We start from the raw sequence: 13,867 nt of genomic DNA on the forward strand, positions 1-13,867 counted from the left end.
TTTCATACGGCAGCAGGGTGAACACACACTTGTACACACATTAGATCAATTGATAATGTATCACCCACATAAATATATACTGTATGTTCGGGTCATAGCTTGAGGCATACCTGTGTAGTTTTGTGCTTTCAGATGAAGGTCGTACAGTTTGTGAATGTAGCGGATGTACATCTCCTCTTTGTTCAACTCCGTTTTGTAGAAGTTCTACAGGAGCAGGGGATGGTTCGGTGATGATTGAGGACAAAAACAATCACGCAAAGAGAGAGGAGAGAAACAGGATAGGGAGATTATGAAAATTGTAGAGAGAGTGGGAGATGCAAATGAGGACACAATTTAAAAGTGACAGATTGTTCTATGGCAGCAGTAGTGTAACAGTATATTTCAGCTGCTGGTTAGTGACTTCTGATCCATCTGCCTACACACGCAGGTGCTTTTGCAGATGGCTGCAGTTACATAAGGATAACCCGACAGGCAGCAGGACTCACTAAAGTGACAGCAGGGAAACAAATAACAAAAAACAAACTTGTCTTTTGTCATGTCAGTAAAGGAAGGATTTAAATGCATTCATTTATATAATTTCATCTCCTTAACCAGAGAGAAAAATGTATCCTACAAGATATACGACAAAAAAAAAAAAAAACATTAAAATTATGTTAAATGGGCTTAACTAAATAAATTAACAAGTTCATGTAAATTTTTTCATACTGCTATATCAACAAAAGGATTAAAACTTCACAAGATTTATAATAGCACCAGAAGATTAAAAATTAACCTATTAATTATGATTTTAACACTCATACATTAAATTCTCTTCTCTTTAGAACAAATGAAGATTGCTCAAATATGTTAAGAAGGTAAGACCTACAGAAGAGATTTTAAAAAGCCTTTGGCTCAATGCAAATATTGAGAAACGGGTTCACAAGCAGGAGGCGGTTAGCTTAGCATAAAGACTGGAAACAGAGGGAAATGGCAAGCCTGGCTCTGTTCAAAGGTTAAAAAAAAATCCAACTATCAAAGTCTCTAGAGCTCACTAATTAACATTTTATATATACTTTGTTTAAACCGTACAAAAAAGAAGTTCATTAGTGAGCTTCCCCGTTTCTATTCTAGCTGATTCGCTGCTGGCTGCAGCTTTATATCTAGCAGAAAGATATAAAAGTGGTAACAATCTTCTCATCAAACTCTTGGCAAGAAAGCCAATAAGTGTGTTTCCCAAAATGTTGACAAAATGCATTAACAAACATTTCTACAATTCAATTGACTTGAAAACTCTAAGTATGCATTCATAAGTTGAGAGCACTCTTGACTGGTCATGAGGTCATACATTTGGTCAGTAATTCTGTTTTTTTTTAAATCTTTTTTTAAAAAATGTTTTTAAACAAAACCCGTCTGAAATTCTCTAGTGATAATAAAAAGCTTAGGCAGTTTTAAGAAACCCAAAACCAAGAAACATGAATAACTGCTACTCACCAGTAAACTGACAGTGCATCCAATCTTTTTGCCATCCACTTCTCCCAGCTTCATACAGTCCCTATGATAGAAATATAAGGTATATAAGATATGAGTTATGAATACAGTAGAGAAGGAAAAAAAAAAGATGTCATAACGCTTACATTTAAAGACAAGATTAATAAGTGTTCGTGGGAGCGTATGTTTGCACTCTCACCTATAGTCTAGCAACCTCTCCATTAAGCGAGTGACAGTAGCGATAAGGGAGATTCCACTCTCCCTCCAGGTCTCTCTCTCAATCTTCTTCAGCAGGCTGGTGGACAAACGGAGAGAAACAGTACAAGATAGAGAGATGTCAAGACCAAAAGAGACAGAGGTAAAAGAGAGCAAATGGGAAAGGAAAGGTGATGTGGGAGGGGAGAAAGAAAGAAGAAAGAAAGAAAAGGTGGCGAAGCAAAAGAGGAAATCAATCCCAGTCACACCAGTGTCACCTATGCTTGGTGCCCTGCCTGTAGGAGTTAAAAAGATACAATACCATGGAGAAAAGAAGGCTATATTTATATTAAAAAAAACAAGGCGGCTAAAAAAATGTACAGTAGCTGATTCACTACAGTATTTTGCCGCCAAAATAGATCTTAGAATTGCATCTCCAAATGTTGGTTGGTTATCTCAACTGGCCAGCAAAGAAGACAAATTTTCCCCAACGTCAAACCCTTCCACCCTGTTACCCCTCACACAGACGACACTGAGAGAACAAAGAGGAGAGCGTCTTACCTAGGGTATGGACCAAACAGAGGAATTCTACTCCAGGCGGGAAGCATAGGCGGAATAAATTTATATTAATACGATTAATATCAGCGCACACTCACACAGGTTAGCTTAGGGGTTAGTGGAGTTAGTAGGAGGGAAATAAATTAAATGAAAAGCAATATATTAATTAAGCATGGTGGGCTAAAATCATAAAATGCAGTTTAAATGTAAACTTATTAACTGCATTCAGAGATTCTTAATGCATGATTACACTATGTAGATTAGATATACAGACTTTAATAATATGCAGTGATATTACACTATTTTCAATAATGTTTCACATGTTATAATGATGGTAAAAAGAGTGATTGACTATGAAAGACAAAGGATCGATTACAGTACACAAATACTGATCAAATCTTCATTGAGATCACACTTTGATTCACAGATGTGACACTAGAGGAGATGGACAGTATGTTCATGATTCAGACTTCCTTTGATGCAGTCATGTTTGAGAGGCTAAGCTGAAATGTAAGACTGAGAGTCTGAATACGGTCGTCCGTCGTGGAGGGCGACATAAAAATATGAACAGGCACAGAACCACGAAAGAAGCAGGGGTACACACACACACGCACACACACACGATAGCGTGAACATAAACACTACGCATGCAGGAGCACAAACCTGGAAACACAAGGACGGAGTGGACAACAGAGTGGCCACAGACGTGTTTATGAAGATGAAGGTGACCGGAGCTGATCACTTACCTTTGATTATTATTTCATCAATCTATTTCATATCAACACTTTAATATAAAAAAGCTAACTAAGGCTTAAAACTATTTTTTTGTTTTGCAGCATGTTCTGTAATCAATCTAAAAACTCAACACATTTAATAGTTTTTTTTATAACTCAAGTAAAACATCAAGGAAGAGCCTCTCTGTGCTGTAATGTTGTTATCTGTGCTCTTTGGGTTTCAGAGTTAAAAGCTAATTTTCGTCAGCAGCATACTTAGACACAGCAGATAAAGCAGCCATTTACCGAGGTAAACGAGCCGAGAGTTTCAGCCCACGCAGGCATTTACCTGATGAAGCCTTGTGTGGGTCGCGCCATTCAGGTGATTAGAAGCCATAAACGGCTATTCTCTCTGTCGGTGCAGATGCCACCAGTGTCCTGAAATGGCCTCTGTCCAAGCAAATGTATTTCAGCCTCTGTTGTGATTTTACTGTTAAGCTAGTTGAGCTCTTGAGTGGCTCTAAGGGGCCATTCCTTTCTTCTAAAATGAACGGTAATTAGCAAAAGGTGTATTCATATTAGATCCTGGTAGCTGCATCTTCAAGTATGAATTCACCTTTTGCTCAAAATACATCACCCATACGCCCATAATCCTCATGGTTTCTGTCCCTATCGCTGTTGTTTTCCTTCTAACTCACATGCTGTTGAAGAGCTCCCTGTACGTCTCGTCTCCTTTGCCCTCAGACATCAGGCTGTCCAGCTTGTCGATCAGCTTGGCCTCCACCTGAAAGGAAAAAGCATTTAAAACTCTAAAGAGCTGCCAGTTCAAACAATACCGATACATGGATGGGTCAGAGCTTAAAACTAAACAGTGTGTTAAATCAAATCACTTCGTGTCATGTCAAAGTCGGTCATTTGTTACAAGACTTTGCTAGAATAAGAACAGTCTCAGACACAAGTCCAGTTTTAGAGTTTAATCCTGCACTGATGAAAAAGGTCATGATGTTTGTTTCTTGTGGCTCACTACTGAAAGCCGATCTAATCCTGTGATTAAATATCAGTTTCAGTGAGCGGAGGTGGTCTCAACAGCTGTGTACCTGTTTGAAATTGCCGCTGCGTCTCTGCTCCCAGTCCATCATGTCATGGAAGATGGGGATCATGACATTCCTGAGATCAGGCTGCGGTACCAGCGTCACCTCCAAGAACGGACCAATCATCGCTGGGATAAAGTTCAACTTGTGCTCCCCTGCGGAAAAAGATAGAGGTCAACACAGAGGTTAGGCTCTCACTTTATCCCTGAACACAGCGTATTGTTTATGTCAGCGGCAACTCAGCCAACTCTGGATAGATTCCTTTCTTCAGCGATTTCAACCACAATAAAGGCTGCTCTGGTAATTTTGATTTAAGTGCACTGCACTTTAACCAAATTAAGTGAAGCAGTATGTTCATAAACTAAATAATGACAGTGCCTGTGTTTTTATCGTTGATGTAGGGACGTTACCATTCACACTGACGTCAAATAAAACAAAAATGACTTCAAAATGCGTTTCAAATTGTGATAAAACACACTTGAATACAACATAAAACACTGAAAATTATGATTAAAACAGAAAATTGTAGAGATCCATCACAGGCTCAGAGCAGAACAAAAGGATCCACACAAAGCAGATCGAAGCATCCAGCTGGTTGCCATGGTGATGTGTGTGTGTTTTTTTTTTGGCATTAAAAAAAAGGCAGTTTTTAATTCCCATCAGCTCAAGTACAAAGAAACAGAGAAATGCTTTGCTTTTACTATCTCTGATGTTAGTGCTGTATGTCATACAGACTAATCAGAAAGGAATAAATGTTGACTTTTGTGGCATGTTATTAAAGATCATTAGATGCTAATTGGTTGAATGGAAGACAGGCTGTCTTTATAACACTTTATTGTGAGAAGAATCATAAGTTATTTTTTAAATTGAATGTATTAGATGAGTATAAGTGAGTCTTTTTCTAAAGAATATATCATCTGATAATTCGTAAAACAGTCCATATTAAATATTCATGTGAGCCATATCAAAGTAAATGTCATGTGTTGAGATGACAAATGTGTTTTATCATCTTACCCAAATTCTGCCACATGCTGAAGATCTCACAGCCCATCATCACCCTCATGTCTCCGTACCTGCACGATACAATAACACGGTTAGAAATGTGTGCTTGCTGCAGGCAAATACTGAGAAAGGCTAGACAGAACAGCATGTTAAGTAGTCATTATACAGTATGTGGCATACAGTACAGCTTGTGTGTGTGTGTGTGTGTGTGTGTGTGTGTATGTGTGTGTGTGTGTGTGAGTGACAGACAGCTTGAGCAAGATAAGATCTTTGAGCATCAGTGCACCGCTCGTTACAGGCCCACTTAACACATGCGGCAAAGAGTGAGAGAAAGTGTCTGTGCGTGCAAACCCCCCCCCCCCCCAAAACAAACAGCACTTACTTTTCAAGTATCTTCTTCCTCTTGGAGGGTGAGAAGGACTCCAGTTGAAGACAGGGCTGGTTGATAAATATTACAGACAGATAGAAATACGAGTCCCACACCTGAAAACAGGAAAAAAAACCAAAACATCTTGTCATCTTGTCAAATGTGTTCCAAAACGTCCTCCTACTTACGTTTTCATGAATTCAGGTTAAAAAAACAAACAATCTTCACAATTTTCCACTGGTATCCATGGATTCTTGACATTTGAGTTTTCAGATGTATATTGTGGTACATGCTGAACATAAGCTGTCAATTAAAGTCACAAAAAATGCTTGTGCATCCTTTAAACATACAATAATATCTGAATACACTAAATATTCAAACTTAGAATAGGAAATGTAGATTTATAGTATTTGAGGAAGAAGAAAGGTCTCACTATAATTTAAGTAACTAATCTTTAAATCGCTGTTCATTCTATGTTTGTTGGCTTTTAGCTAATTTTATTGTCTGACCTAAGCTTTTGATTAATGTCAGCTCCATTTTATATCTTTGTCTCTATGAAAGCTTTTGTTTTAAGAAGTCTGACAAACAAAAAAAGAATCCTTTAATTTTTATCATAATTGAATATCTGCCTGTGTGTCAGGGTGTGTGTGAGTGGGAGGTAAAATGTTGCTGCAGCCTTTTAGATGTAAGGCTGTTTGATACTCAAACAGCTTTGAAGCACTGTAGCACTACATGATCTACACACACACCCACACACACACACACACACCGGCACATTTCCCCGTACCTTGTAGTCAAACTTGTCACTGAGAAAGTTTTTCCTCAGAGCGTCAGAAAGGTAGAGGACAGTTGTGATGATGACACTGAGAGGAAAGGAGAGAGAGAGAGAGGGGGGGGGGGTTATTGTGTCACCTTGGAGGAAAATGCACCATGAATGATTCACATTATTCAGATGGCGCCTTTTGTGAAGTAATCATGCAGGGATGAAGTAATAGGACACAATGACAAAATACAGAAAGAAACATTTGGAATTACCTTTCAAACCACAAAACTTTGTTATGTTCCAGTTTTCTGAATTTTAATTCTTTTAAGGCTAAAAAGTCTGTGATATGATCCACAGACTTTGGTGCTTTTGCTACTGGAGATACATGCCTTCATTAGTGAGTAGATACAAGCATTTCAGTAACCTTTATGGATCAGATCCTGCATCCACTGCATTTGAAAGTGTCCTCCAGAGTGACAGAGTGCAGTAGCCTTGGATTCACTCTCATTTGAACAAAGAGCACTACATCAAAATTCCCTGACAATAATGTTGTTATGGGATGTTAACAATTTGGTAAAAATATTTTACTTGTCTTTGTATCTCCACTGTGAGAGGAAGTTACTGCTAATATCTAGTTGTGCTTTTAAAAGAGAATGTAGAGAGGTGGGACACACATTGGCTGAAGAAAGACACTATCAGCAGATGAAAGCTCTCTGATTGAACAAACAGTCTGTGTGTCTGTGCGTGAGTGTGCATGATCTTACTTGTTGGTGACCAACCGCATGACAGTCCAGTCTTTGGGGAACATCTCTGGTCGGATTAGGATCCTGAAGACTGTAAAGATCTGAAGAAGGAAATCCTGGAACACACACACAGATAGCACAGGCATGTTATCATTGGGTAAAATACTGGCTTAAGGCTTCAGGATGAATTCTGGCTTAAACAGTTTGCTATCTGACAGGCCCAAAACAAGCTCAAGGCCTAAAGGAATCAGGCTGTGTTTGCTCAGTTCTCTAAATTAAAGTCTTTCTCTGTGTCTCTCTCCATGGTGCTGAAACCTTTAAACATGGCCTCTGTCCATGGTTCTGAAACATTCAAAGTCAAGCTACATACATCAGAATGATCTTCATTGGGCACCTATGTTAGTAAGCAAGTACACATACAATGAATTTGACTCCAGTTTAGTGGCTCTCAGTGTACTTGCACAGAAAAACAACACAACAATCTTCAGAAACATACATAAGGAATGACTATATACAGGTGAAACTGTTTCTGTGAACTATAAACAGGATAGAATACATTATATACATTTTACATTTATTATTCAGACAATCTGAATTCTGAATATATAAGTACTCAGTTCTTTGTCAAAAATAATGTGTTGGAGCCAACTTGCCTGTTTATGATAACTACATTGTGTCATATGACTGAACAGCAATGCTATCATATTCACATCATTTTATGCAGACTAAGGCCCCAAAGAGCTATGCTGAACAATAGTTTCAAATGTTCCAGACACTTACTTTGTATCAGTGTGATAAAATTATAGGAAAAATGTCTTTCTCCAGTAAGTGCTTTCAAGCTAACAAGAGCATATAACCTCTCTACTGTGTCTGACATTCAGTGAATTGATCGTAATTCTCACTGGAGTGAACTTTGCTGCTCTCTCTCTCTCTCTCTTCTGTGTTCCTGTCTCTCTGCTCTTCTTCATCTATCTTGCCACTGCTGACCCTGCAGTACAGCTCCCTTACTGTCCAGTCCATATTTGTGCACAGGTCAGCATTAAGACACACAGATATGTGTGTCTACATGCACAGTAACTGTACATAATCATATATGTATGTGTACATGTCTATGTAGAAATGTCTGCAAGCGCACTGAACGAGTCTCTTTAAAATGTTTTTCTGAGACAGACTGAAAGAGACAAAAAGGCAGACAAGAAGTAGAGAAAACAACATATATATGGCAATTCTTATTGCACTCTTTAGCCAGTATTTATATGCCAATACATATATTTATCTATGCACTAGCACAACTGTAAATATTGCAGGACTGGCTCAGGAAAAGTAATGACAAAATGTATAGTTATGTGTCTAGAAAAGGATAAATATCTGAAAAAGATTGAAATGGTGTCTGATACCTCTGATCTGACATTGGCATTGGCTGGCAGGCATTTTAATTAACACCAAATAAATCCAGTTATATCACTCCTTCCCCATCTCTGTAAGTACCACTCAGCCTTATTTCCCTTTTTCTACATGGAAGCCTGATACCTGGCAGCAACAACCAGCTAAACTACAAGTGGGAGTCAAACATCCAATCCAGTGTCATTCATTTCATCATTTATTCACTTTCAGAATCACACAGAGACACATTCAGTAGTACAGAGTGGGAGAAAGATGGATGCGGCGGCCTTACCCTCAGGTCGTCTTTGCTGCTGAATGCTTGCAGTAGCTGCTGGTAGTGTCTGTCACTCATCTGTCGCAAGAGGGCCAACAGACACGCCACAAACTCTCCCTGGCAGGACAGCACACACAGAAGAGAAAGGAAAGATGGCGTGTTCATCAGTATTAACACTGTGGTATGCTATATTCATCTTTATCTTCAGGGGTGCCCTTGCCTACACTGTGAAAAAGAGCCATTCTGAAACAGAAACACAGCTAACTACTGACATGGACTGAACTTGTAATGTGTTTGAATGCATATATGGATTCGCATACTCGAGCAGTTTAAAACATTTGTGAAGAAAGTTGTTATATAGTAATAAAATGTAAGTAAGTTATGATATGAAGTCATGGTATCCACTCCAAGGGGATCCAAATGCTAAAAAAAAAAGTTAAGAAAAGACACTATAGTGTAGTGGAATAGTCCTGTGTATTATTTGTTGTGGAAACAAAAAAGGAAAAAGCTCTTTGACTTATCAGATCTGTGCCCTTTATTAACCTCTCTTAGCAACCAGAAGGAATTGTAGCAACATTAGTAGAACTCTATTACAAGTGGAAGCACTCCCACCCCTCCTTAAGTTTCCATCAGCACACAATGATGATGATGATCTCATTATTACCCACTTCACCATTCCCCCTTTTGTGCTGTGTTGTATTAAAAATCTTAATTATTGCCATTAATGTTAATAATGTTGGTGGAATTATAGCCGCCACAGCAGCAACTCAATTTAAAATCTGTAATTACTCTTGTATATTTTGCTTAGTCCCAAAACAATTTGGTGAGCGCGTGCACACACACACACACACACACAATGTATTATACATAGGAAAAACACACATACAGTGCAATCCTGAAACTGTAGTCTCATGGCAGGACCAGCAGGCTGGGGGCGGTTGCTAATTTCCAGGATGGTCCTCAGTAAAACTCCAAGCAGGCTCTCCACAATCAGCTCCACCTCTTCGGAGACCACTGGCTCCTATGTAATGGAGAAAACACACACTCATAAAGTTACATGAATGTTCCCCCATAGTTACCTTAAGTAATTTGTATTCCCCTTGTGTGTTTTTTCTGCCAGTGCAACCTTGAACCATGATTGACAAGGGACGTTACTCACTCACTTTCATCACAGTTTTAATGAGTCTTGAACTAGTGAGTGCAGAGATTAATAAAAAGTTTCAAGGCCATGAGAAACATTTAGAAACTTACAGAGAAAGAAGAGAATGGAAAGGAATGAAATAAGGTAGAAATCAAAGAAAAAGAGACAAAAATAAAAAAACAATTCAAAGAGAGTGGAGAATAGACTGGTTTGTGTTTAGTTTTATGTGTGTGTGTGTGTGTGTGTGTGTGTGTGTGTGTGTGTGTGTGTGTGTGTGTGTGTGTGTGTGTGTGTGTGTGTGCGTGTGTGCCTGTGTGCATCTCCCTCTAGTCTCTACCCCTGACAAGACAGACAGGTCTTGGACAGAGTGATAATGAGAAGGAGGTTCAGACTGGCACATTGGCTGCCACTGCTGTCACTTCCCTTTAGATGTGGTGCTTGTCTGTGTGTGTGTGTGTGTGTGTGTGTGTCCTACTGGGCGCCTTTACCACTAGCTGCCCCTCTGGCAGCGATCAGCACAAGCTAGGCAACCCAAGCTGCTGCACCAACACACACACACACACACAAGCAGCTCGAAGTGACTGTCACTTCAACAATGCCCATTGCTAAATTGATGGGTCTCATTACTGGACTGCACTGCTGCAAATGTCCCTGTTACCAAGACTAATTGACTATATATACACACACAACAAAGCAATCTGCTATTGCAATGTATTGGCTAGGAAATTGCTGTAAGATTAATTCCTCTAACTTTGACTTCCTTTAAAGTTATTTTCCAGTTATTATGGTGGTAATTCAATTGTACATTCATACTGTAGAATTGTACTGTAGAATAGCAGAGGGAATTCATTGCAACTGCACAGGATGTAAAGTCACTTCATTTAGATTTATGTAAAAGTCTCTCATCTATAAGTTGAAGATCTTATACAAATCTTATTTTAATTTTGTGCAACAATATACTTTGTTGAAGTTGAATCTCTACTGCTGCCACTGCAATGATGATGCAGGATAGTCTAAAGGAATGGTTTGACATTTGGGGAAATACTGCATGCTTCTTTGCTTTCTTGGCAAGGGTTTGAATCTTTTTTTTATACCACTCTTGTGTCTGTATGCTGAATATGAGGCTAACGCCAACAGCTGATTAGCTTAGCCTAGCCCAATGACTGGACACGGGGGGGAAACTGGGACTTTTACCTGATTAAATAAAGGATAAGAGTAACAAAATCAGCCTACAAGCACCTAGCAAGATCACTAATTAATTGCTTCTCTGCTGGTTGCCTGGCAACCTCACGGTGATGACAGTACTCTAAGAGGTGATTAAACCGGCCAAGAAATAGTTTAGCAAGTCATTTTTACATTTTGGTTTTTGTACAGATGATTTGTACAAATGAGATCTAATGTGTTAATTAGTGAGTTTTAAAGTGTCGGTGGGTAGACAGAGCCAGGCTAGCTGTTTCTCCCTGTTTCCAGTCTTTGTGCTAAGCTAAGCTAACTGTCTCCTGGCTGGAGCTTCATATGTTTATTTCTCAAAAATGTCAAACTAGGATAAGGGGCAAATTTATAATGGCAACTGTTTATCCCTTCAGTACTCACCGCGGTGCCATTTTCCTCCTTCTTGATGAGGGAAAGCATGCTGGTGAGGATGCGGGCACACATGACCAGGTCTCTCTGCTCCTGCATGTGGGCCTGGAGGACTCGGAGAACCACTGGCAACAGGATGCACCGCGACTCTGCAACATTCACAAACATCAAAGATTATAATGATGCATAAGAAAAAAAAAGGGAAAACACATTAATTTTCTGTGGATGTAAAAGCTCTTCTTTGCATAATGTTTGTGTAACATTAATGTAATTTGCATGAGGGATGTTCTTCTTGCTATGTGTAGCTTTCGGAAGCATGCTTGAAATAAAACACTGACTTTAATATGCTTCAGTGTATGCCTTTATTAAGAACAATTTAATGACACAGTGTTAGATGCACTGCAGGGTGACAATTAGCTGAGTTGTGTTCTCAAATGACTGCACAGCAGGAGTGCAAATCTGAAGAGTGTGATATGGACTAATAGCCTCTGTGTACAAGCTGCAGGAAAAGACAAACATACAAAGTATTGCTGATCATTGTCTAAATTGTATGGATGAATCTAGTTGTTGAAATCTGTTTGTTTCCCTCTGTACTGTTTATTCTGGTTGTTCATAATTTGTATGCATGGATTTATGTTATTTGCTCACGTTTTTTTCCTGCATCGGGTTTCCAGCATGTTAACAAGCTTTAATTATGTATTCACATCAAAGTGTACTAAAACTGTGCATCTGTTTGTGTGTATACCTGGGTTGATGTAAAGCTGGCTCTCCACAGTCTTGGCAATGCACTGCAGTTTGACAGCCTCCAGGGGGCAGTCGGCGTGAACGGTGGTCGGCAAGCTGCCCAGAGTCTCCCTGACGAAGCCGGCGACCTCTCGCACTGTAAAGATCTTCAACAGCTCACCATAGACTGCCGGAAATGTCCGCAGGAAAACCGCCTAGGCAGAATGGGGCAATGTTCAATCACATGGACGCCTAATAAATCCATCATCTTCAAAATAAATTCTCCTCAAAGACAGGAATCCCTTTCTTCATACTTAATAGCCAACAGCACGCAAGCTGCAAATTAGACTTCTTCAGTTGTTCAGTATTTTAGGAAATGAATACATATGCAAGGTTTAGTAGTGTTTGTACAGTAATTTTATATATGTTCCACTATATCAGCATTACATACTGTATATTTAATCTTATCAAGGGCCTGGTGTGGAGGTCCTGTGTTGCTCAATGTTCATATAAAGTGCTTCAGTGTTTATGGAGAGTTGTTTTGTTGGGAAAACAAAAGTAAATATTTATTTTTGTGCCATGAATCACTGGCCAGGATTGGATTTGGTTGGAAACCCCGGCGGTCAGGGATTATGTGGATTAAACTGAAGGACTGCTCCAGTGGGACTGCTGTCCGATGGCGTTGTAGCTCTCCGTCCGATGCTCTTTATTGCTGTCATGTTCTGTCAGATTCTCGCTGCACTATTTGAAAAATGAAGATGACTAAAATCAAGCAAAGCATCTCATTGTCTCATTTGCTGTCTTTTAACATTATTTATCCAGGAAAGCCTGTCAGAGGATTGAAGCTGTTTTTCAGCAACACCTTGTTTCACTGTCACAGATGTTAGCTTTTGACAGAAAAGAAATTCAGATGAAGCAATAAGAAGTTTTACAGTACTGCTACTTATTAAAGGCTCCTTGGTGGTAACTGCTTGATAATAAAATGGGGTACTCAATTCACACATAGACACAGGGTCACACACCCAAAATGTTGTGAGAAATCCTGTTTTAATTGCTCAGAGGATATAAGTGCTCCCCGAGCCAAATGTTTCCAGCTGTGCAGGGATTTCAACTTGACATTCACTTCACAAACGCAACACCAATCAGAGAATCTAACCTGTTCTGGCGAGATACGGTCTCTAGTATTGGTGGAACAATATAATTGTGTGTGTCATCCTGTGATTCAAACTGTCATACAGCACATATGATTTTGCTGTTTATGTGTGCATACATTTGTGCCTATTGACCAGTATTTGTGCCACATGTCACAGATTAACTGGGTTTAGCAATTGCCTGACCTGCATCCTCCCACTGCTGTTGTTGTGTTGAGAATAAAGATTAGTCTAGATCAGAAGTCAGTGGAGGGATGAAATGGAGCTTTTCAGACAGGCTTGGAGAGGCCATGATTGAAACAGCTATGTGACACTAATAATCTCACTCTTATGGCCTCAAGGTGCAGAGATATTATTACAATTGGCTGCATTCAATTTAGGTGAGCCAGCTCCAGCGCTCTGTTGTTGTGAATCCTCACTGACATGGCTTACTGGGATAATTAATGGAATGGAGTCATTGTTAATGTTATTATTTACATCTGTGCTTTTCCTGCTTTGACGAGTCAAAATGTCTGCCATGAAAAGGACATTATTCAAACACTTAGAGGGATAAGCACACACACAAGTGACGTGACAGCTAAACAAGAAAGAGGACATGGAGAAGGCAGAAGAAAGAGGAAGAAAAGAGGAAGAAGAGACAGCACAACACAGATGCACACACAGGTGGAGGCAAAATCACAGGTATTTCCTCCCCACACACAGCTGTTTCTGGTGT

The 13,867-nt window shown here is 39.4% G+C and overlaps 1 protein-coding gene across 4 annotated transcripts in view; it reads right to left on the bottom strand.

Moving 5' to 3' along the window:
* The window catches only part of dock4b (dedicator of cytokinesis 4b), a 120,506-nt gene that overhangs the window by 29,524 nt on the left and 77,115 nt on the right, over positions 1-13,867 (bottom strand). For all 4 annotated transcript variants that reach the window (XM_042403105.1, XM_042403104.1, XM_042403106.1 and 1 more), the window contains 13 exons: positions 12,024-12,216; positions 11,291-11,427; positions 9,443-9,577; positions 8,575-8,673; positions 6,921-7,015; positions 6,181-6,256; positions 5,409-5,509; positions 5,039-5,097; positions 4,031-4,179; positions 3,632-3,717; positions 1,667-1,762; positions 1,471-1,531; positions 111-204 (listed from right to left, as the gene is read on the bottom strand). In XM_042403105.1, the coding sequence (XP_042259039.1) occupies positions 111-204; positions 1,471-1,531; positions 1,667-1,762; positions 3,632-3,717; positions 4,031-4,179; positions 5,039-5,097; positions 5,409-5,509; positions 6,181-6,256; positions 6,921-7,015; positions 8,575-8,673; positions 9,443-9,577; positions 11,291-11,427; positions 12,024-12,216 (1,381 nt within the window). The remainder of the gene's footprint in view (positions 1-110; positions 205-1,470; positions 1,532-1,666; positions 1,763-3,631; positions 3,718-4,030; positions 4,180-5,038; positions 5,098-5,408; positions 5,510-6,180; positions 6,257-6,920; positions 7,016-8,574; positions 8,674-9,442; positions 9,578-11,290; positions 11,428-12,023; positions 12,217-13,867) is intronic.

Source organism: Thunnus maccoyii, chromosome 23, assembly GCF_910596095.1.
Source record: "Thunnus maccoyii chromosome 23, fThuMac1.1, whole genome shotgun sequence".
Classification (NCBI taxonomy): domain Eukaryota; kingdom Metazoa; phylum Chordata; class Actinopteri; order Scombriformes; family Scombridae; genus Thunnus; species Thunnus maccoyii.